General features: G+C 42.3%; 1 protein-coding gene across 1 annotated transcript in view; it reads right to left on the bottom strand.

Moving 5' to 3' along the window:
* The window catches only part of prkdc (protein kinase, DNA-activated, catalytic subunit), a 108,044-nt gene that overhangs the window by 82,098 nt on the left and 845 nt on the right, over positions 1-25,101 (bottom strand). Inside the window, exons 2-28 of the mRNA XM_080752325.1 lie at positions 23,166-23,242; positions 21,795-21,899; positions 21,182-21,256; positions 20,298-20,406; positions 17,607-17,719; positions 17,429-17,528; positions 17,175-17,230; positions 16,586-16,616; positions 16,343-16,500; positions 15,313-15,459; positions 14,527-14,691; positions 14,188-14,356; positions 13,847-13,896; positions 13,565-13,684; positions 12,635-12,784; positions 12,274-12,386; positions 11,671-11,830; positions 10,808-10,894; positions 9,929-10,048; positions 9,390-9,549; positions 8,269-8,378; positions 7,925-8,012; positions 6,269-6,432; positions 4,977-5,129; positions 3,914-4,021; positions 3,226-3,452; positions 3,001-3,095 (exon numbers count right to left, since the gene is read on the bottom strand). Coding sequence (XP_080608451.1) covers positions 3,001-3,095; positions 3,226-3,452; positions 3,914-4,021; positions 4,977-5,129; positions 6,269-6,432; positions 7,925-8,012; positions 8,269-8,378; positions 9,390-9,549; positions 9,929-10,048; positions 10,808-10,894; positions 11,671-11,830; positions 12,274-12,386; positions 12,635-12,784; positions 13,565-13,684; positions 13,847-13,896; positions 14,188-14,356; positions 14,527-14,691; positions 15,313-15,459; positions 16,343-16,500; positions 16,586-16,616; positions 17,175-17,230; positions 17,429-17,528; positions 17,607-17,719; positions 20,298-20,406; positions 21,182-21,256; positions 21,795-21,899; positions 23,166-23,242 — 3,210 coding nt within the window. The remainder of the gene's footprint in view (positions 1-3,000; positions 3,096-3,225; positions 3,453-3,913; positions 4,022-4,976; positions 5,130-6,268; positions 6,433-7,924; positions 8,013-8,268; positions 8,379-9,389; positions 9,550-9,928; positions 10,049-10,807; positions 10,895-11,670; positions 11,831-12,273; positions 12,387-12,634; positions 12,785-13,564; positions 13,685-13,846; positions 13,897-14,187; positions 14,357-14,526; positions 14,692-15,312; positions 15,460-16,342; positions 16,501-16,585; positions 16,617-17,174; positions 17,231-17,428; positions 17,529-17,606; positions 17,720-20,297; positions 20,407-21,181; positions 21,257-21,794; positions 21,900-23,165; positions 23,243-25,101) is intronic.

The raw sequence follows: 25,101 nt of genomic DNA, 5'->3' as shown, positions 1-25,101 counted from the left end.
AGATGGAAGGCCTTTGAGGACTGGTGTGCCATGCAGGACCCACCGGTTGTGGCTCATATGGCACCTGCACAGGATGTTTTAGAGTTCTTGCAGGACCGCTTGGACCGTGGTCTTGCGTTCTCTACACTCAGGGGTTATTTGGCGGCTATCGATGCCTGTCACCTGGGGGTGGCGGGCAAGGGCCCTTCTAAAGTCTCCGAAGTCATTAAGTTCAGGCACGGTTTAGACCGTCTGAAACCTGTGACTAGAGTTTTGTTCCCTACTTGGGATCTACAGGTGGTTTTGGAGGGCCTATGCCGGGCTCCGTTTGAGCCTTTGGAGAGGACCTCTTTGAAACATTTCAGTTTAAAAACGGCTCTTTTGCTTGCCTTGTCGACAGCTAAAAGGGTTAGTGACTTTCAGGCTCTCTCTGTGAGTCCTGTGTGTATGAATAATGACAACAAGGTTCTCCTTAAACCACATCTGCGGTTTATTCCGAAGAACCAGGTGGTTCCTAAGGAACCTGTTGTCCTGACGTCTTTTCATCCTCCCCCGTTTGCCTCGGAGGAGGATTGGCGTCTCCACTGTCTTTGTCCTGTCAGGGCCTTGATGGCCTGTCGGGACGGGATGGCAAGCTGGGGGTCTAGGTCCCAGTTTTTGTGGTTATGGGCAATGCCCGGCAACGAAAAATGGTGTCCAAACCCACCCTTCAAGGTGGATGGTGGATACTTTCAAGTTGGCTTATACCTGTGCAGGGTCTGAAGTGCCTGGAGCACTGAAGGCTCATAGCACTAGAGGTGTGTCGACTTCTTGGACTTTGGCCAAGGGGGTCTCCATTGTGGAGATTTGTTCGGCGGCGAATTGGTCTTCGCCGTCTACCTTTGCGGCTTATTACCACCTGGACGTTGCGCCATCTGCTTTGGCGCATTCGGTGTTAGGTGTTGCTGCCTCTGCTACTGTGTAGTTTGGCAGCTCTCCCCTTCCGGGTTCAGCATGCCGCTGTTCCTGGAATGAGTGGGGGGGCCCCTGTGTTTCCTTATAATTATTTAGTTTTTATAAGGCAGACCTGTGTCGGTTCTTAGTGCATAAGGCGGACTTTGGTCTATCAGGGTCTCTTTTTCTCTCTCTCTTACACCCAGGCCCGGTGGGTCTGGGACCTCCCGGTCAGGGAGGGGTCACGTCCGTTTCGGACGGTGTCCCCTCGTTGCTGGGGGGTGTGTAGGAGACGGAGTGTCGGTTATGGCTTTCTCGGGGAGTTTATGTGTCCCATAGGGGGGTCATCCTGAAGGTATGACAATGAACGGTTAGGTTCCGTACGGAACCCTTGTTCATTTAATACCGGAGGGATGACCCCCCGGCTTAAGCCCCTCTGTTCGTATGTCGCGATCAGAGAAGCGGTTTTAGAGGACGCCATGTTAGTTAAGCTGGCTTTTATGCTCTCGGGGCGGTGCCTCCGTTTTGAGCGACAGCCCTACCGACGAATCGTCGTACGGGAGTGCATGAGTTTACTCTGTTGCAACGCGAGATGGCGTTATCCCATAGGGGGGTCATCCCTCCGGTATTAAATGAACAAGGGTTCCGTACGGAACCTAACCGTTCTACTCCAAGTCTCTCTCGGGTGATTGAACTTCATGTGCGAAGAAGGGAATTGCATGCTACTTGGGGTGTCGTTGCCAAGGACTGGAGACAAGATGCAGCAGGATAGGTACACATGACAGTGATAGTGACTAGCAATTATTTGCATTATAATGCAGCCTGTTTTAATCATGTGTTCATTATAATTTCCCTGAAGCTGAAGTTGTTGGAAAGCATGTGCATGTCTATGTGTGAAAGACCCAAAAAGGCAGTTGCATTCATTTCATTGAGATAATCTCTCTCTGTTTTTCTTTTTTTTTAAATAAAAAAATAATTTCTAAGATACATTGTTTTGGTCTCTGATTTTATCTGAAGTCATTGCTACAACTACATACAGTAGAATCGGACAGGAAATATAATATCTCGTTTACAGACATTTTGACAACATGCAAACTCAAGAATAATACAGGTATAAGTCCCTTCTGTGCCATAAATCTTAGCAAATGGATTCATATTGCTTGTATTTGCAAAAGCAGTCAACAATCATGGTAGAAATTATGTTAAAGCTCTATTTTGGGAGTCCACCATCTTGCAAATATGCACAATAAAGGTCCAGACACACCCAATAATAAAATTAGCTATTCCATTGAGTCTCCCATGGTCAGACACCATGAAATAGACACCAAGTTTGCGTTTCTAGCTCATCTGGTTCATCTGGTTAGAGGCAAAACCTATTTTCTGGGTCCTTACACTATGGCGGCCATATTGGATTTCATGGAAACTTGCAATACAAAAAATGTTCATATGTATACCATTGATCAACCTGTGAAGTTTCGTGGAAATATCCCTCAGTTTAAAATGTTGCCCTATTCACCCCCCATTAAAACTAATAGGGGCCAATATTGAGGCGGCCATATTGGACTTTGTTGTACAAATTGACCGGGTTGTCCATATAGGTTGTGATCCTACTGGGTCATAGATAATATTTCTGGTGGACAACTTTTTATGTCGGGGCAAATGCAGCACACCTTCCTTTGCCCCCTGGGTACATTATGTTTTCTTCAGATGTAAACAAACATGGCTGCCATGTTTGAAAGAATGGGTTGGTATGGGGGTTAAGCATGCAATTTCGCGATCGCGATCATGCCTAATACATTTCTGGAGGTCCAAAAAAAAAATTCTCGGGAAACTCGGGGTTGGCACAGCATTGGTACCAATACAAACTCGGGAAACTCGGGGTTGGCACCAGATGTGTTAACCACAGCTCAAATTTGACTTAAGACATACCCAAATCATAAGTAAAATAAAATTAAAATAAAAAAGAATTACAAACTAGTGTTTTTAGCATCTTAATTGCGACCGAAGGTTCGCAGTTTAGTATGTGAAACATGCTGACTCCGTCTGGACGTCTGGTACATAGTCATTAAAAAGCACAAGATTCCTTACCCACGGATCGCTCATCAGAGTGTGCCAGAGCCAGACTTTCAACAAATATGACCAGCACTTCAAAGACAAACTGTTCGACCAAGGAAGTCTCCTCTCTGAAAGGACAGAAATCACATTGGGCAATGGGCACAAATACTGTAACAACGATATAGGATCCATCAATATGAGCCCAGTTTTCCAAAATGACACAATTTAAATCTCTACCCACTTTCAACACCCACTGACCTGAACTGTCTGTAGATGCTATTGAACGCCAAGGCAGCACCCAGTCTTTTAAAGCCGTTGGGGTGTAAGGCCAAGCTGTAGATGCGCTTGAACAGAGACTTGATGTTGGCCGGGCTCTTCTCTTGTTGCTTGGGGGTGGTCTGCTTGATAGACCATTTGACAAACTCTTCAATGCAGCGGCCGCAGAAGTCACGGAGAGTGCTGTCCAGGGGATCGATAACACCATCCTGAGGACAACATATATATATCGTTGTTGTCGGGCATACTAAAATATTGTACTATATACTGTATAGCACAGTATAGTACTGTATTGTATAGTACAGTATATAGTTATATGCAGCAGACATGCATACAGTATATAGCTTAACTTTTTCCAATTAAAATAAGTAATGTCCTCTGGGACTGTGAGAGAGAGTGTAGTCGTGTGTGTGTGTGTGTGTGTGTGTGTGTGTGTGTGTGTGTGTGTGTGTGTGTGTGTGTGTGTGTGTGTGTGTGTGTGTGTGTCAACTTAAGCTTTGATTAAAACTCCTTAATATTAATAAACATAATTTGATCATTAAGAAGTCAACCTGATGGATCATGTGCAGAATTAAAGGTCTACCAACACTTTAGTAAATTGAGTTTGTCACTTGAAGGGAAAGTGTCTAATGAAAGATGGATACTAATGATACACAAATAACATTCGTACCATGATGGCCTCCAGAACTGCCACAGTATCTTGACTCTCAAACTTCTTGTTGTTGGTGAACCAGTGGATGAGCTGCATCACCAGAGGCTCAAAGAGTTGCCTTGTTACCTGGAAACAACAGTCATTAATGGAACCACATAGAAACCTCCCATATATTCATTCACCATTAAGAATTAGTTTTTATTAAATGCTGAAAGATATTTGCGACTGTAGGTCGCAGTTTAGTATGTGAACGGTCACAGCTTGTCCGTATTACAGTATGTATCTCTGTCTATAACGCCTGACACTGTGGTTCCCCTGACACATCCCTGTGACATCACATGTGACATCAGTTTGATGTCAGAGGAACCACTCTTAACAGAATGGGTTTGCCGCTCTGACATCAGGCTCTGGCTTCACACTGTGATGTCACACTAACAGAATCCCTTTTATGCCCATATACGGAAGCCACATCGGCCACATACCACACTAACAGAATCCATATATGGCCAAGACAGCCCATGTATGGGCATAAAAGGGTATGAGGTCAGATGTCATAGACACAGACTCCATATATGAGTACCAGGGGTCTCCATATATGGGTAACTGGTCCGATTTACATCACTGGCCAGATGGCCAAGAATTGGCGCGTCGTCGCCCTCATGTCGCGCTGAGGCGTCTTACTAGTTAACACTAGCATATTTAACTGAAAACCACCTCTGCTCTGTTGCTTTAAATAGACATCAAATGAAATAGTATTGGAAACGAATCGTACAATTAATCAATAAAGGCCATCCTATCTATCTATCCAATTTTGAACCTACAGTAAATGCCATTGTTGTAATGTGAGATCATATTACAAGCAGAAAACGTTGTTAGCCTACTATATGTGGCAACAAATATCAAATTACGCATATCAAGTTATTAGATTGTTATTAAAGTGTTGCTTTAAGGATGTTTAGAAAACCACATTGAGGTAAGTTTAACATCAACATTTGGACTATTACGCACTGTAAATACCGCCGTGATAACACTTGAATTCTTCATTTATGAAGCACCCCACTAATACTGGATGGGCACTGACCTGATCTACATCGCAGGCCAGCCGCAGCAGCACAGGAAACAGTCTCTTGTGTAGGTTGTACATGGCCGGCAACTTGTTCTCCCCGTCTACCATCTGAGAGCTCTTCCCGATCATGAAGACCACCATGCTATGGAGCATTTCACAAGCTGCCACCTGCACAGAACAACACATTGGATGAGAAAAACCATGCCAATGCAGTAATGTCAAGAGCCCATTGAAATCATACAGGAGCCACACATCAAGGGCACAACAACAATTAAACCAATGTACTCTGTGTGTGTGTGTGTGTGTGTGTGTGTGTGTGTGTGTGTGTGTGTGTGTGTGTGTGTGTGTGTGTGTGTGTGTGTGTGTGTGACCATAAAACATTTTATTCTGTGGCAAAAGAATATTTGAATATTTAATTATATTATGTATTTTTTGATAAATAGCCTCTTTTTTTGCAATGTTCAAATATTTCTCTTTCAGTGAACAAGGTCATTTTTGAGTGCCAATCCCGAACTAGTTCGGCTTTATTAGCGTATCGTAGTGTGCCGATCCCGAACAAGTTCGGCTTTTAAAAAAAAAAAAAAAAAAAAAAAAAAAAAAAATTTTTTTTTTTTTTGAAAAAAATTTTTTTGAATTTTTTTTTTTTTTTTTGGGACCCCATCAAATCTGGTGAACATGATTTCAATCGCGATTTTGCATGTTCCACCCCCATACAACCCCATCTAACATACAGGGCAGCCATTTTTGTTTACATTACATGTAAAACATAATGGCGATTATCTCAAGAATGCCTGAACGGATTTCCAATCGGATTTTTTTGTTTGAAAGCTGTGAACAAACTGCACAAATCCACTCCAATGCAATCCAGGATTGCATTGGATTTTTTAGAGCTCATTCTTCTCTGTTTTTTTCCCATGCATGAGGTGTGCAAGGTTTAATCATGGCTAAGTTGACGAAAATAAGGCTTCTAAAATGCTTGGTAGCCAATAGCTAACTTCAAGCTAACTTCATCCTCTTCCTGTACATGCACAAAGGAAAGTGTCCTTTCCTTTGTAAAAAAAGTCATGGCTCCAGGGCTTGGGCATGCATTACCAGCATATCTCTATTATTCTCTGGTCACTGGGCGCCCTCTAGTGGTGATAGGCTGGCACTCAATGAGTTAAGGGAAATAAACTGTAATAATGCAATATCAGAATACCAATGAAATTGTATTAGTCCCGGCAAATGAGTTAATTAGAACATGGATTCGATTGCAGTAGGATCTGGGATGTTCCAGGATTCATGTTTCACCATTTTGAAGCACATACTTTGGTCTGCCTGTCGCTCGTGGACAGAGCCAGTTCAGTGATGCGAGGTAGAAACGGGTCCAGGTAGATGACTGGCTTCATGTCCTTGAATGGCACCGCAAAGCTGAGCCTCTTCTCCGTGTCCCAGGCCACACACTTCTTCATCATCTCCTCCGACGACACCGCTGAAAGGCAACAACGATGCTTAGTCAATGGAATATATCACCAGAAAGTCCAATGAATAGTTTTTGGCTACTTGACACAGCCTATCTTCAGCTTAATGTAAACAGAAGACAGAACCCAGAACAACTCACATGTGGACCAGTTTGGATTGTACAAGCTTTTGACTAAACTAAAGTTCATATTATGATATGAAAACAATGCTCCTTTGACTTAAACAACGTACACCCTTTGAAAGTTTGATAAACTTTGCACCTCCGCAGCAGATATAGGTAAGGAGCTGGTTAATTACCTTTTGCAGGTTGGATGCGGTCGTGCTGCGGTGAGAGCATAGATTGTAGGAAATAATATTTTCTCAACAAATTATGTTGAGAGGCGACGAGGCGTAGAGCTGTTGCTTTGGTGTCTCGGCGCGGTGCGCCAGTGACTAATAGGCTTGTGACTCGATCCTCATCTCTCTGTGATACAGTAGTTGTGTTCCGTGTGTATAGTCATACTCATACAGGAGTGTTATCAATTAAAATAAGCATGCATGTCGTCACTCGTCATGCCGTCATGTAGCTAATTAACGGTTCATTGCTTTTAAATGTTCGAACGATATTTTTGTATGGCTCTCTTGCACTGCACTGTTAGGCTATGTGCTCTAAATCAATGCTCAACGTTTCTCCTTTCTGTTTTTGCACAGCTGCCTTAAAAATCCACATTCAAAGACGTATTTGACATGTATTTAATGACGGCGGGCCGCGGGCTGAGCTGGGCTGTGAAAATTGATGCGTTGTTGCGGGTTGGGCTGGGCTGGGTCAGATAATTAAAATTGCGGGGGCCCGCGGTCCATAAAAATCACTAGCCCGCGCATCACTAGTGTGCACGCCATTCACAGCTTTCAAACAAACAAAATAAAATCCGCTTGGATATCCGTTCAGGCATTCAAAAGATATAGGCTATATTGTTTTCTTCAAATCTAAACAAATAAGGCTATCGTTTTTTCTCCAAATGTAGTCATCATGCCAATCAGCCCTCCCCCCATGTGTATAGTCCCCGTCATTGCTGACCACTACTGTTTGGTCTTGGAGAAGGTACAGAAAAGTTAGCCACAATGTGTCTCCTTGGACAGTCTGATTTATATATCAGAACGTTTAAGCAGTTCAAATGAAACCAGATGATTTGTCAACATTCAACAAAAACTGTCCGCTCGGCAAGTAAGCCTTGCAGAGCCATATGACCCAAAGGGAAGGATCTCCTGTTTTTTGTATTATCATCCCCTAGACATGACGCTAGCATGTCGCAGCCTCGCAGGGAGGCATTGGGTTCCATTTTTATAGTCTTTGGTATGATCTGGCCGTGGAATCGAACTCCCAACGTCCCAATCTCAGAGCAGACACTCTAACCACAAGGCTGGTTGACAAACGCGTTAGAATCAGTTGCTTGTTAAGTTTCCACTGTACTGTGTGTGCTGTTGGTGTGGCAGTGAGCTGGGAACGTCCCCTATGCCTGTACCTGTCACCAGGTTTCTGTTCACCTGCCCGCCCAGACGTCCAAGGAGCTTCACCACCCTCAGCCTCACCAGCACCTGGGGAGTGTCCTCCTGCCAAAGAAAACAACAGCAATGCTGAGCTTAAGGCTGCCTTGTTCACATTTCGAGCTTGTGGATCTGCTACTTTTGATGCTTTAATGTGACGCTGTAGTTTGATCAAGTAGGGCATTCGTTTAAGAAAAAGCACAACAAGTTAGAGATTTCTTCCCAACAACAGCGATATACTGTATAGGTGTTCCCAGCTTGAAATGTATAAAAACGTATAGGCTTTCCAGGTCTAAACGGGTTAAGTGCTGTTGTTTGATACCATGGCGAGAAGCTTGGACTTCTTCAGGAGTCTGGTGATGATGCGGCTGTGTCCCCTCTCACTTTTTGTAGACACAGAAGACAACATCTCCCAGCTGCTCTCGTCCTTCTCTAGAATGGAGTCAACAAAATGTGTTATAGGTTATTTGGAGGATTACGCCAGAGCACAATTATGGGCATGCCATTATAAAAGACAGACCTGTCAGGCTGCCTACACACTATGACAGATGTACCATTAACTTCTTCAGTGCCATATTTAAAGTGGGACCTCTTATATTGCCGGTTCGCCAACAAAGGGTTAAGAAAATAGTGTGCACGCTGGTGCACACATTCGTGCACAGATCATGCACTATGCATGTGCATGCTTTTCACAGCTTTCAAACAAAAAAATCCGCTTGGAAATCCGTTCAGGCATTCAGGAGAAGGCAGCCCTTATGTTTTCTTCAAATGTAAACAAACATGGCTGCCATGTTTGAAAGATGGGGTTGGTATGGGGGTTAAAAATGCAATTTCGCGATCGCGATCATGGCTAGTACACTGTTTGTCAATTTTTTTTATTTTTTTTTTATTATTATTATTTTTAAAAAGACGTCCAGAAGACGTCTGGCAGGGAGGTCCATAGTTAAAAATACGTTTTTATTATAGAAAACGTCTTTTTTGGCAGGGTATGAGTTAACAGAGCTGCTCTTCAGAACATTAACATGTACCTAGGGATGGGACGAATTATTAGGACCAAAGAAATTGTGATTTACGCTATTATCGCAATAATCAAAATATCCCCAACATCCATTATCCTGGGGAACATTTGCCAAAAAATAGCAGATCTACAAGGTCACAACGTGTCGCATTGCGACACGTTGTGAACTTGTAGATCGGCTATTTTTTTTTGGTAGAGAGTGAAAAAAAAAGACTATTAAGTGTGTCATTTCCAGGTCCATTTTACCAGTGAGGGTTTAAATGGTACCGGATATGCAGCTCTGCAAATTAAAGGTGAATTGATCCCAGTGCATGACGGAGGATAATTTCACGATAAACTTAAGTCTCCACGGTACGATTATTCAGAGTGTTTTCTTTTATCACGATAAACGATAATAACGATCATCGTCCCATCCCCACACGTACCATTAACAGAGCTACTCTTCAGGTATCCGTCCAGCAGGGGCAGTATGGTCCTGTAGCAGGGCTGCATGTTCTCCACAGGGATGTAGGAAGACCAGGCCTCCAGGGCATCCAGCGCCACGTTGGCCAGAGGAATGTGACTCAGGCCCAGTTTCAGCGCCGCCTAGGGTTTCACACATGCGCACAGAGACAGAGACAGAGACAGACAGACAGACAGACAGACACGCACACGCACACACACAGCGCTTGGGTGGGTTCTCCAACAGCTTGACCTAATACTAATATTTAACCACTTTCATGCATTACATTTAAAAATTATACAGTATAAATGTTTTTTTTTTACTATAAATAGCAGATCTCCACAAGCTCACAATGCATCACATCGTCATGTGTTTGTGAGCTTGTAGATTTCGTATGGCTTAAATGGTTAACTAAATCAGAATGAAGCAAATGGTATTCTACAGGTATGAATTATGTAATATACTGTGCAAGTCTTTCTGACTTAAAAAAAAAAAAAAGAAAGAAAGAAAAGGCAATCTGACCTCCAGAGCGGGACAGTAGGCCTTGATGTCCACAGCCACTATGTTGTGATGCAGTGACAGGACAAACGTCAAGCAGGACGCCAACAGCTCGTCTTTGTACTGCTTCATCCTCACACACACCTGAGGGGACCGGTCAGCACTGCTTAATGGCAATCAACTCCAAACACTCAGCCAGTTCAGCTACATGCAACTCCACGCACAGGGCAGTTATAAAGCTAGGCTTATTAGAGCAGTGGTTCTCAACCTTTCAGGCCGCGACCCCCCCCACACACACACACTCTGACGAACACTAATGCTGCATTCACACTGAGAGAAGCCAAGCTAATGATTGGCTTGGTAATTCATTGTAATCTCTATGCAAACCAGCTTTAAACATTTCCAAGCTTTTTTTCCAGCTTGGAAATTTTAAAAGCTGGTTTGCATAGAGATTACATTGAATTACCAAGCCAACCATTAGCTTGCCTTTCTGTATGTGAATGAGGCATAAGAGGTGGGGAATTACATTTTGTATGACACAGTTCTATTGGGAAAATAGCAGATCTACATGCTCACAACGCCTCGCGTTGCGAGGCGTTGTGTGAGCATGTGGATCGGCTATTTTCACAATGTCTGTCTCTAATATTTGACAATTGGCAAATGTTTGAATATGAAGCATCAATTGACAGTAAAAAAGTACAAATGTATCCAAGGGTAAGATGACATTTCTTTCTCCAAACACAGACGTTATCAAATTTAACTCAATATCATAAACGAAACAGAATCACATACTTTACCTGACAAAATCCAATGGGAAATCCAATACAAAAAACTAACGCAGTGACCCAGAGGTAGTGGGAGTGACGTCAGGACTCCATCAGTACTCCACAAGCAATCACTCACCTCTTTTCCAAACTTGGAGTAGAGTGCAAAGCTGGCGCTCTTAACGGAGTCAACCTGCTGGGCTGTGGAGCTTTTAGGGCCAACTCCCTGTTAAAGAAAACAGGCTTAATATTGATTTTCATAGAAACATTCATTTGATTTAAATGGTTACAATTCTTAGGATTTTCTCGGCTCATCTTTGGAAACAATATTTATACTTTTAATTGATAGTTAACCCATTCTGAGCCCCAGAAATTAACAGATTATAATGTCCAGAGTGCCTCTCGCTGGCTCCATTAACGGCCAGTATCTTATTTTGAAGGCCAGAAGTCCATAGCGTTAACACTTCCGGTCTGACGTCATCGCGTCATGACGTCATGACGCTCGTCGTCCACGTGGTGTTGTGTAATGGCGGAACGGAGCTTTTCAACATGTGTTTTAATAGCGAGCATCTATTGCCATCCTCCCACTTGAAAGTGTTGTTTGGAGATAATGGACATTAAAGATGAGATTCCCCGTCTGCCTCAATGTTATGGGATTACTATTTTGTGCTCGTGGATCCGTGATGATCAGAAATCAGCGACGGAGATCGGCTCGGGACCATCCGCCATTGTATCCGGTAGGATAACCGCCGTTACAGCAATATATTACTTTTCGCAAGATATCTCGGGAATGGCACCTCGAACATCAAAGGGAATTTCGCGAGATATCTCGGGAATGGCACTAAATCGGTTAATACATGCGTCTTCTGCTGCAGAAGACACATGAAAATGTGAATTCACACGACCGGGGTGGTCTACCAGGCTAACTTCTGACTTGTATGGAATCCGAATGACAAGGATCAGTCGTGGCGACTTGGAACTTTACTCCATGCAGGATGTTACCTGGTAGTACTTGATCTTCTTGGCAACGTTCATGGAGACAGAGAGGAGTTTGTAAAAGCCGCTGACGAGAGGATTCCTGATGGAGAGGAGAATGAGCTCGTGGCTCAGTGGATACAGCCAGGGCTCAAAGTATTCCACGTGTTTAGTCAGCAACAGCTCACTACAAAAGATACACACACAAACACAGCTCAGACATTTCTAGGGCTGATAAATGTGTTAAGAGTAAAGACATGCCGAATAAAACACTAAATAAGAAATGTGCAAAGTTTATAGATTCAAGTTATGATAGTTGGACAATGTTAATAGCCTAGAGTCCCCTAGACGTTGAAACAACGTTATTTCAGCGGCTATATATCAACGGCCTATATATAGACACTTAAAAACCATCTAATCAACGTCTAAGCTAGCCGTCTAAAAACATTTCACTTTTAGACCAGTTATAACCTGGTTTTAGCCTAGTTTAGATGTATTTTAGATGTCTAATAGCACGAAAAATGATCAGTGGGATACATAGGGCCCACAACTGAACATGGCCTTAGGGTTTTTTTCATGAATGAGATTCTGAACATAATTCCACTACTCGTGTGCAGTACATGCTGGTACCTGCAAAAGTCCACCAGGTTGATGAAAGCTGTGAAGTCCTTGACCTTGTTGGGCAAGAGATGAGCTGTGGGATCGGAGGAGGGCAGGACTATGCTGGTCATTTCATCTTGACCCTGAGAGACAGACATGAAAAGTGAAATGAATCAACCAACTTTAGATGTCTCTTCTCTTGCAGCAGTAGTAGCCTGGCATGGCCAGACTAATATCACTGCATAGATATTACTCTGGAATATCTGTGTGGAAACTGCATTTATTTAAAAGGGCTGGATTAAAAAGAATGCATGCAATACATGACAAAACCTAAGAGAATGCAGGAAATGTATGTCACAAAGAAGTACGTGAACTTGTATTCAGACCTCACCTCATCTGCTGATTCGACTTTCTGCACAGAAAGGTCCAACTTCTCCACTATTCTCAGAATTGATTTCACAACTTCATCATACAGCAGGCGACTCAGAGACGGCAGGGCTGAGTTCTGGCTTTCAAAAGCTGCATCCAAAAATCCAGAGTCCTGGTAGGCACAGCACAAGATAAAGTATAAACGTATGAGGGAATCTGACTTATCACGGTCTAGAAAAGCTGCACTTCAATTTCTTTACCAACTTGATTCAACCCCAGGTTCTCATGCATGGGAAATCAATTATCTAATGTTCAGCCGGCATTTGCCAAGGGAGAAATTATGCCAGATTGAAAGTGGTTAAATAGGCCTAGAATTATTGAATGCTTTAACCAGTGAAAAATAGCAGATCTACAAGCTCGCAGCGCGGCACTCGGTGCCGCGCTGTGAGCTTGAATATCTGCTATTTTTGAAAAAGTCGTGAAAATGTGTGCAAATCTTTGAATATATTTATTTTCAAAGCGAACGTTTGTAACTCAAATTTTGCTTCTGGGTGGTTCCTGGAACTAAATATTTTGAGATGCAGGTCCGTGGCCAAATAAATATCATTTTGGGGGGAACCACTGACATACTAGTCTCTCAAGAACAGACTAACTGAGCTCCAGTTGAAGTGAAAAGGACCTTTCCTTTGACGATGGCCGGTCAGATTGCTGACATAGACACATAGGTTTTTCAAAACATCTTAGAAGGATTCAAAAGACACTTATAGAATCGGGGTCAAAATTCAAATTTTCACGGTTTTTCAAAAATAGCAGATCTACAAGCTTGCAGCGCGGCACTCGGTGCCGCGCTGTGAGCTTGTATATCTGCCATTTTTCAATAGTTAAAGCACAAAATAATGATACACAATAATGTGTACCCGTTCTAAATGGGTTAAGCATCAACGTACAGTACCTTTAACTGATCACAGTCCAGAAGACCTTTAAATAGGGCCAGGTAGTCCTGGCTGGATGGCACCTTTCTATTCCCAGTGCCCCCTTGGGACTGGCCGTCACCCTTTGCAGCGTCTTTGTCCTGAGGAGGGATTCATTCACTGTTAATCTATGTATCATGGCCTATATCTAAAGAATGCTAAATCTACCATTTTCTTTCAATTATTATTACACTGGCAAGAAAAATCTTCCAAAGTTCAAATCAGAAAGCCTAGAACAAAACATAGATTGGTTAACGTCTGACCTCTGGAAGGATGAGCGGTTTTGAACAGACACGAATCAAGCCCTGGTGCACTGAAAAGGAAGGAACAGGTTTACTACATGGCTTTCCTAGTATTGTGTTATGCCAATTTTCTTTGGAATGCCAACAGGCAATATGGCGACATTCATCACAAATACTGTAGCAGATTTAGCAATAGCAGGTTTGAAAATGTTCATGCCATATATATTTTATAATCGCCTTTCTAAAACATTCAAAGATCGGGGTTTTGTTACAAAACAATGTTTTACAGTCTAATGCAAAGCATTAAAATCGAGTGAAAATAACCTGCAGTATGTGAAAATAACTTGCTGAGCAGAACTTACCCACAGAACTGATGAAGCTCCAGAGGACAGGGCCCTTGGAGGCCATGGCCACCAGGACCTTCAGGATGGAGCGGCAACAGATGAACTGCATCTTCTCACTGCACCGGGTGAAGCTGTCAATCTGCACCACCAGGAGGCGCTCTAGTAGTGGGGTGTAAACCTCTGGGATCTAAAGGCATGATCAATGAAAAACATCACAGTCTACAGTAGAGCCTGATCGATCGGTTTGACTGATAAGATACTTTATTTGACAACATCGGTATCTGCAATCACACAGCCGTTGTGTCGCGATTTCTAACCACTTTCAAGATGAGCATGTCATTGAGAGAGAGTGGGTACCTTGTCTAGGTGAATGAGGACACTGGCTATGGAATCCAGGAAGCTGGGCAGCTGGTAGAAGTTCTCCTCCTCTGTATCAGACTCAGTCAGGTACATCTGCTTGCAGCGCTGGATCAGCTCTGTGTACATCAAGTCCACGTCTTGAGGGGAGACCTTCTTGCAAGACTAAAAAGCAACACAAGAAATATTATTTTTTTGTTTCCTGACGCACATCCATGTTACGCCACACAAACTTCGATGTCCTCTCCCGGGGGAGAGGTAACTGCAACTGCAAGAAACCCGGGTCTCCCGTGTGGGAAACCAAATATCTACCAATCATTCTGTCACGATGGAATCCCTATTTGGCCTGGGGAGATATTTGGCTTGTTATGAGACTCAGGCAGTACTACTTGTCAACAAGTAGGTGTCCTACCCAACACAGGGTAGCGAGAACACCTCCAACCATTGCCGATGAGTTAGTTATACTGTATTAACATACTCTACCATACAGATGGGATAAAATATCGTTTAACTCATTTCAATAAGTCCCGGATCGCAAGGTTTAACTGTCTGGCATAATAGAACTATGTTGATGTTAAGGCAAACAATATATTCTATTTAAAGGACAGCAACAGTGCTTTAGAATATTAGTCTGATATATGTCCCGCCCACAAGTCAGTCACCCCCACAAGTCATGAATACTTTTCCAAAGCATACCACAGGTAAAAAAAAAAAAGAAGCAAACTCCTTGAAATTTCTGGCAAGATGTTTGACAAATAAATGTAATTAGAAAAATGTGTAACATACCGCTGCAAAGAACCCATATCCTCGTATCGCAATAGATAGCTCCTTGGTTGAGGAGTCCATAGTCTTAATAATGGAACAGAACTTCTGCATGAAGAACTTCAACTTGCTTTTGTGCTCCTCGATGTCCTCAGCCACAAGAGACGCAACCTGAAAAAGAGTTAAGAGCAACAAAATACTGACAGTTACTGAATTCATGGTGTTTCCTTCCTTTCTTTGAAAGAAACAAGATCAAACAACTCATTATTACGCTCCACATTTTTAGATACTGTACATGGCACCAGCTTGAACTGAACCGGAGACGTTGCAACCATATGGTCCATAATCACGTATTTCTGACTTGGACAAACATCACATGCTAGCTACGTAGCAGTGAGACCATGGTGCCAAAAGGACATACTCCGTATGGGGGACCATGTTACAGTATGTCAAGGTTTAACCCATTTAGGCCTAGAATTATTGAATGCTTTAACTATTGAAAAATAGCAGTTATACAAGCTCACAGCGCGGCACCGAGTGCCGCGCTGCGAGCTTGTAGATCTGCTATTTTTGAAAAATCGTGAAAATTAGAATTTTGACCCGATTCTATAAGTGTCTTTTGAATCCTTCTAAGATTTTTTGAAAAGCATATGTTTCTATGTCAGCAATCTGGCCAGCCATCGCCAAAGAAAAGGTCCTTTTCACTTAACTGGAGCTCAGTTAGTCTGTTCTTGAGAGACTACTATGTCAGTGTTTCTCAAACTTTTTCATGTGAAGGACCCCCAAACTGATATTTATTTGGCCACGGACCCCCATCTCAAAATATTATAGTTCCAAGGACCACCCAGAAGCAAAATTTGAGTTACAAACGTTCGCTTTGAAAATACATATATTCAAAGATTTGCACACATTTTCACGACATTTTCAAAAATAGCAGATCTACAAGCTTGCAGCGCGGCACTCGGTGCCGTGCTGTGAGCTTGTATATCTGCTATTTTTCAATAGTTAAAGCATTCAATAATCCTAGGCCTAATGAAATGCAGTATTAGCCTACCTGTTTGAGGAAAGACTCAAGCGCATTGAAACTAGTCTTCTTCATCTCCGCGTTGATATGTCCACACAGCTTGGACATGACCTCGAATATGGATCTATAGTGGTCCATCAGGCAGGTGCTGAACTGCGCAGCATGCTTGGCCATTAATCTCAGTCCAGCTACGCAAAAAGAACAAGTTCATAACGTGCCTATAATATCATACCATTCTAGTTTTGGGAGGAATATCTGTGTTTTTGAACTTACCATTTGTAACAGCATAGCGACTCATTTCCACCTACAAGAAAGGTGCAAGAACGATCTGTTGAACAGTAATGCTGGCAAAGAATCGGTTACATAAAGTGACATCAGTGTGCATTAAATAAGCCATGACAGCATTAACATTTTAGATGATCTGTACCATAACTGATCATCAGTTGTACAGGGCTATACTTTCAGGAAAAGTGAAGAGAAGAGTGAAGAGGTCAAATGTAATGTCGTACACAAGACTCAATTACAAAAAGCAAAATAAACTGTGCTTTGCTTGTTCCCCAATTGACTTGGCAGATTTCATCTACAAAGGTGTTATGCCGTATAAAATGTTGTGCAGTGTATACATTATAATCCAGAAGAGGCACTCCACTCCAGACAGATTTTCAAACCCAATTTATACCGCTGAAAATAGCCGATCTATGAGCACACCGCGCTTTGCATGTATGATGCGCTGTGAGCTTGTAGATCTACAGTAGGTCTATTTATGGCACGCAGCACCATTGTAGAACAGAGCATTACACAGCCACAGAAACAGACATTACATTTTAATGTTGTGATTAATGCATATCAAAGGACAGGGTACCTGTGGATTGATCGTCTTCAGGGCATAATCAAATATCTGCTTTGATGTTGTTGGGTCTGTACAAGTCAGAGACAAACAATTGTATAAACATGTACTGTATATCATCATTAAAATCCAGAGAACATATTGCATGTGTGGAGGGATTATGAAACAAACATCCTTTAGCCCATACTATACTGCATTTGAAACTCAGTTACTGTACTCTAAGCATACACTGACCAACCCTGCACACATGCAAACATACAGCTTCTGACCTTCTTCCATAGTTTTGGGGAAATTGACCATCAGAGCTGTGATTCCCCTCAAACATCCGGCCACAACCAAAAGTTTTGGTTCTCTTGTTGAAGAAGTCATCTATCATGAAAGATATAGAAAATAAATACATACATCTTTGGAAAGATACACATCTGAACGTAACTGAACGTACTGTACCTGTTCCTTCAGCTCTCCTAGATAGGCTTTGTAGAGTCTCTCAGAGTTGTTGACCATTTCACTGGGGTGAACCTCACCTAGGACCCCCAGCAGCTCATAGATTTTACCTAGGACTATTGCCAGCAAAACACAAAGGGAGAAGCGCACACCTAAGTTATTGCAACAGAAAAGACAAAAAAAAAAAGTCTCGCTTTCTAACCACTTTCAACCTGGTGTCCCTATATTAGGCATGTCATTATAGGCAGGGGTGAGATGCCATGGGCTCGGGTTGGGCTTGGCGAGCCCAGACTTCTCAAGCTGCACACGTGCACGCCCCCATGCACGCACACACACGCGCGTCAGGGCTCCAGACTAACTTTTTTCACCTACGTCCCGGGACCGTCCCAAAATACAAATGTAACCGTCCCCAAATGAATGTTATCTGTCCCAAAAAATTATATATATATTTTTTTTAAATGAATGCAGGCCTATTAGTATTACTATTATAATAATATTTAGTATTATTATTGTTATTATTATTGTTATTGCTGTTGTTTATTATTGTTGCTGGTGAAATTGGCTTGGCAATACTTTCTATTTTATTTTATTTGTGGCTTCTAAAAATCTTACCTCAGCCTATTTGCTGATATGAGTGTCATATACGGTAAAAAAGGGGAAAAAAAGAAAGAAAGATGCACAACTGTTGGAGGAATTACGGTAAAACTGGGTTTGTATTTTGTCCGTACGAACGTGTTGCGCGTGCAACTGCTAATCTACAAGCCTACAACTGGACGCATCCTCTGGGCTTCGAGGGCTTTTAGATCTACGGTATATATGCTCGCCGCACCGCACAACAGCGTCGTACCGAAAAAAGTAAACAGTTCATGCTTCATCGAACGGTCTCTGCACGCAGTTTCGTGCAGTGACTGCAGTCTGCTCTGTGCTCTGCATCACAGCAAGCGGTTCAGATGAACTGTAGCCGAAATGTAGTTATTTATTTGAGACTAACGAACCTGTTGTTATTGAGAGTTAACTAAAAGACGATTACTGGAGGAAATAAGCCGCCACACAGCACGGGAACTGCGAATGCCAGGTTGCGCAGCTGGTTGTGATGAAGTTGATTAGACGAACATAACGTCTTATATTTGGGAATATAGGCTATAGGTTTATAGAGATGACAAAAGTTAAAGAAACGATTAATTTAATTACAATGTGTCGTGTCCTACTCAAACAACTGCTCATGCTGCTCACTAAACGTAGGCTATGTCTGTGCTTGATGCGTTGACATCGGGTTCCGTTTGACATTTTCTTTAATATCACAATCCAAATCATGTCCAACGTTACTCATTATGTTGCGCAGCAATATTTTCCAAGGAAAGGGTACAGGCATGGTAAGATTTATCTCTCAGCTACAGATTGTAGATCGGCTCTTTTCAACTAGTTGTAACCCAGATTGACAGTCTGTTCTCTGCCTCATTCTACTGGTTAACCTCTTCAAATAGCGCAGCATTTTAGAAAATAAGTTCTACCTGAAAAGGATTATTGTGGTAACTTCTTAAACATTCTGTTTACATCATATTTATTTTCTGTGCATCTCATGCTGTGAGTTTGCACACCGTTTGAGCAGCGATATGCGCCGTTGGCTCCAAAAATCCTCTACGTCCCGTCCGCGTCCCAGGGGAGATTAATTTGCGTCCCAAATACATATTTTTAAGTCCCTGGGACGTCGGGAGTCCCTTAGTCTCGAGCCCTGACGCGCGTGCACACACGTCGTCAAGTTCTGTGACGCCGCGGTCAGCACGAACACTTCAGTCCCCTACCTGGCTAGCTGCTTTGCATAACAATACTCGGGTAGGCAGTTCTCACCTACGTCCTCATTTACGCTTGTATATACGGCCAGCAGCACGTTCGCCTTGCATTCTTTGCAGACATTTAGCTCCTTTCGGAACCTCTCCCTCCACTATGCAGCTCCGAGATAAGCTTTCCCCACTCTTGTGATCCACAATCATTACGTTGCGTCGCGGGGAAGCTCTGCCATTCGCGAAAACCTCTTACCTTTTGTGAACATCTCATCTGTTTACTTCTCAAGAGTGGAAGAAAAACGAAGCAGTGTGTTTTAATCGGTCCTTTTGTCAGAGCTGCATGCATAGCGGAGGGAGAGTTCCGAAAGCAGGCTTTACTGTGGGTCTATGATTGTAAAGTAAAATCTATGTAATATGTAAAGTTATTTTATATAACTATATTATATAAGTATATTTTATACTTAAAGGAAAATACATTAATTGAAAGTAATTAACAATGTAACTAAATAATAAGAAATATAATTAGGCTACATAAAAAATGTTGTGATGTTGAATACAGTATTTCAGCACCGGCGCGGCAGGCATGCGTGCACACATGCGCGTGCACGTGACGTCATGAATTTAGAGGGGCACCACTTCTAAAATCCATATCACACCACTGAGTATAGGCCAACGTTTTAAAAAAATAGCAGATCTGCATGCTCAAAATGTGCTTCATTGTGAGATGGTAGATTCAGTTTTTTAAGGACTTATGTGATTCTTTAAAAACAAAATGTCAGTCAAAACATTTGTAATGGGTAGTCTACTAGGACTCTCCAAAATCAGCAGATCCAAGAATCTGGCATCGGTGGGCTCTAGTAAAAAGGCACAGGCAAAGGCACAGTTTTGAAACAAACACAGCAACCCTCACCGGAATCTGCCACTTTAGTCTTCTGACCAAGCTCACTGTAGTATCTGTTGAATATTTCAGTGACTCTCAAGTCTGAAGCTATACTGGACGCCTTTGTCAGCTGAAGAACCTAGAGTTAAAGAACAGAGTGGTGAGGATGATAAATAATGATATTCATTCAAATCCTGGTCATATTTTCATCCCCTGGGTCGGTTAGGTACAGTAGGGCAGTACTGTAGGAATTCAATACCAAGTAAGACACACATGACCTCTTTTAACTCTTTTAACAAACTGTTTTACAGACAGCAGGGAGCTGCCAACTTTGTGGACACTGACAAAGTCTAAAGTAGGGCTCAGCAATATGCACAAAATCAAATACCTCAGTATAGATATCGGGGTGCGACAATTAATCAAACTAATCGATTTCAATCGATTATAAAATATTGACAGTATATTTTTTTACATACCTAAAATAGCCGATCTACAAGCACACATAACTATTTGATGATTGATGCCCTGTTGTACACTTAAGTCATAAGAGGTTGTATTAATGAGCCACTATTTTTTATTATCCAGCGGTCGTCTAGGGAAGTGGTTCCCAAACTGGTGGTCCCCAGATGATTAGCTTTAATGTGAAAGATTCTTTTCTCCCTCAACAGTTAACAAACCAACATACAGTATAAGTGTATACAGGCGATCTGCACATTTCTAAAGTTACAATTTAATGACGTTTAAGACCAAAATTGGAAAATACATGCTCATAACTATTTTTTTTTTGGGGGGGCTCAGCCTGAAACGTTTGGGAACCCTTGAACTAGGGAAGTATATCGCCTGGAAGACTAACTGCCTCACATTGCACACAACATCTTCTGGTGGAGATAATACAAATTCAACAAGCAACGAACCTTGATAAGGAGCTCCATCCCTTGGGTTCTGCATTTTGCAGCTTTGTCCTTGGTATACACAGACATGCATGTGTCCTGTGTGAGAGAGAAGTTACTATATTAAACTGCATCAGCAAATTATTAAATGGATGTAAAACATGTTAGTGATCAATTACATGCAAATTCCCCTATGTGGGTGCTGACCCAAACTACACAACAGCCAAACGATTTAAAAAGTAAGTCTCCCAACAAAAAAAGAAATAAAATCCACTCAGTACAAAACTGTATCCCGCCAACTATATATCTTGGTTGTTTGTAGAAACAAAGTGAGTTATTTATGAGACTTTATTATTTATTTATTTTTCCCCCCTTTTTTTTTCTTCCATTTTTCTTTCATTTTGCAAGCTCCACACAGAAAGGCCCTATCGCCGACCCCACCTAGGGTGTGGGCGCTGATGACGCGGAGGGAGAAACACGCCCCCAGCACCCACAGCGTCCCCCAGCGGGGGGGCAAAACATCCCACAAAGGAAAATAATACCATTTGTCCATTATCATAATATAAAAATTCAGTCAAGTCAACCTCAATTTATACTACAAAGCTCAGGGTGTCTGCATTCCAGATGGAAAACGTACCCTTATGTCCACAGCATAAGTCATATCCCATCCTTTGACTCTTCGGCATATCCTCTCCAAGAACTTCTCGAGGAAAAACAAGATCTCAATCCTGGTATCCCGGAGCTGAAAAACAGATTGTTGTGTCATCCATTCAAGATCGTGCTCGAGGATCACTAATGTTTTATTGTCATTTGCTGGTTGTCTAGAGCAGTGGTTCTCAACCTGTGGGTCTGGACCCCCAGAGGCCAGGGTCCCCAAATTATTTTGGGGGGTCCCCAGATGTTTAGCTAAATGTTAACATTGTTTTCTCACTCAACTGTAAGCAGACCAACATACAGTATAAGTGTATACAGGGTATCTAAAGTGACAATTTAAGGACTTAAAGGGGAAGACCACCCATTTTCAATATTGAACTATGTCATTAATATACCTTTGAGGGAAAAAAAAGTTCCCCCTCTTCTGTGTTGCCTAGAACTGGAGGATCGATTTTGGGGTTTATATTGCAAATTACAACTTGATGACATCACACATTGTACTTTACAATACAAACCCCCAAATCAATCTTCCAGTTCTAGGCAACACGGAAGAGGGGGAACTTTTTTTTAATTTCCACACAACTCCTCTAGTCTAAGGTATATTAATTACATAGTTCAATATTGAAAATGGGTGGTCTTCCCCTTTAACTCTCCTACTGCCAGATTATTTATTTATTTATTGGGTCTGGTGCCATCAAAAAGCGGCTTACCTTTGCGACGTTATAGTAGATAGATAGACATTTTTTTTTATTTTTTTTATTGTGCAATAGTGCACTTTGGTCTGCCAGGCAGCAGAGGGCGGCGTCATGCTGAGAATGAATGTGATTTGCCTGTTACTTGCATTCAGACCAGTCACTGGCCACAGAGCCTCACAGCCAGAGAAATCAACAAGGAAGTGAATTGGTCTCCGTTGATGTTAACGCATAATGGATTTTTTTACACCATCACCGCGGAAAATGTGTTTACAGTACACGGCGGAGCGACCCCTCATCAGCTTCAACAAGGTAAATGAACGAACGAACGAACGCGAACGAGCGCCGTATTGGCGCGGAGGTCTCTGGGGAATTGGGGCGAACAGGAACGTCCAAAGCGGTATAAGAGTTAAAGACCTTTTTAGTACCTCTGGTCAAACATGAGTCAAATTGTCAAATATTAGAGGCAGAAATTGTGAAAATAGCACAGCATGTAGATCGGCTATTTTCACAATGTTATAGATCGAGTCAAACTAAATGTAATTCCGACTCCTACAATTCCAAGTGCTTGTGCAGGGTGGGGGGTCCCCAGTTCAAATATGATTATTTTGGGGGTCACAGCCAGAAAAGGTTGAGAACCACTGGTCTAGAGACACACCTACCTCTTCTGACGCCAGAGACTTTCTGAGGAAAACGAGCAGTCCATATTCTTTCGAGAACAACAAGGATGTCTGTAAACCTTTATGACAAAATGGCAACAAATAATTTGAAACAAAAGCAATCAAGTGGTGTGCAATATGCATAGTTCATGTATGTATGTGGCAAATTACAGCATCATACTGTAAATCAGACACTGAAAATGAGCAGTACATATCTTTTCGAGAACAAGGATGTGTGTAGTAGACCCATAAAGACCTACCGATTCTACAAATGTCTTCTAAATCAGTAATTCTCACACTTTCAATATGTTTCCAAAAAAGTTCAAAAATAGCAGATGTACAAGCCCTCAGTGTGGCACGAAGTGATGTGCTGTGAGCTTGTATAATTATCTGCTATTTTAACATGAAACCAGAACAACCAAGTGGTGTGACTGTGCATAGTTCAAACATGGTAAACTGCAGAATCGTATATCAGATACTGAATTAAGAGTTCTCATAAACAGGAATGGGACACTAGGTTCAGACAACACAGGCAGGGAATCGGAAAGGATGTGGCGTCTGCTTCACAATCAACAAATTACAGTGCTCAGATGTGGAGACTTTTTCTAACAGCTGCTTGTCTAATCTAGAGCAAGGGTTCCCAAACTTTTCAGGCCGCAACTCATCGTGGCCTGAAAGACAAATCTTCTGGGGACCCCGAAGCCCAGTTTGGGGACCACTGACCTCTACAGCATCTCATGATGAGGTACGTCCGCTTTAACTGCCAAGAGAGTTCACACGGGCCGTCATGATTACAGCGGCCTACTGTATATCCTCATCCTGAGACTATACAACCACAGTCCTTCCTGCACCTGGCCCCGGGTTCGAACAAGACTGACTTCACTCTCTCTTACTGCATGTCATCCCCCCCCTCCTTCTCTCTCTCTGCCTGTCAAAATAAAACAGAATGCTGGGGGGAAAACATCTTAATCCTAGTAGTCACCAGCAATGGACTGTTCACTCTTGTGCCATCTGGCAAATGGTACTGGTAGCCGGGGACCCACAAGCCCAAAAGCTCAAGGAATAGGGTAGGACCTGTGATTTTCTGCCGTACTTTTTATTTCTGTTTTATCTATTAGTTTGGTCATTAAGGTCCACAGAATGAGAGGCCTGCTCTGCCGGAAACATCGCGAAAAAAGGTTATGGCCATTTGTATATTCACTGTCCCATTGACTCCACTAGAAATATAAAGAAAAGGAAAAACATCTGCTTTAATTAGCATGTGAGGGGTCAAACTAGGGGTTCTTCATGATTCTGAATCCATTGCAAGCATTTGTTTTGCATAAAAAACATTGCTTGGGTTAACTTTCGGCAGCCCAAAACTGTGAAAAGTGGGAAAAAAAGTGATGACTCATCACTTTTGACTGTTTTGGGGGACCGATATCTAGCCCAAGGAATGTTTTTCAAGCAAAATAAATGCTTGCAATGGATTCAGAATCATGAAGAACCCCTAGTTTGACCCCTCACATGCTAATTAAAGCAGACTTTTTTTCTTTTTTTAAATATTTCTAGTGGAGTCAATGGGACAGTGAATATACAAATGGCCATAACCCATAACCTTTTTTCGCGATGTTTCCAGCAGAGCAGGCCTCTCATTCTGTGGACCTTAATGACCAAACTAATAGATAAAAAAGTACGGCAGAAAATCACAGGTCCCCTGCCTCCCATTTTGGTGACTGGGTCCCCGGCTATGGAGAAATGATTTTGCGAGACCCCCAAAAGAAACTCAACCCGCAACTATCAATATTTACTTAACAGACAAACAAGCCCAAAGTCACTTATAATAACACTGTACTGGAGCATCAGTTTCTATATCCACAGGATGAGGCCTCAAGACTTCTGAACGCAAAGAAGTGATATATACCAACCTACCTACCTACCTACCTAGTACCTACCTACC

The sequence above is a fragment of the Nannobrachium achirus genome (assembly GCF_963921795.1).
Source record: "Nannobrachium achirus genome assembly, chromosome: 21".
Taxonomy (NCBI): domain Eukaryota; kingdom Metazoa; phylum Chordata; class Actinopteri; order Myctophiformes; family Myctophidae; genus Nannobrachium; species Nannobrachium achirus.
The sequence above is the reverse complement of the archived record's forward strand: the minus strand, read 5'-3'. Positions and strand labels throughout refer to the sequence as shown.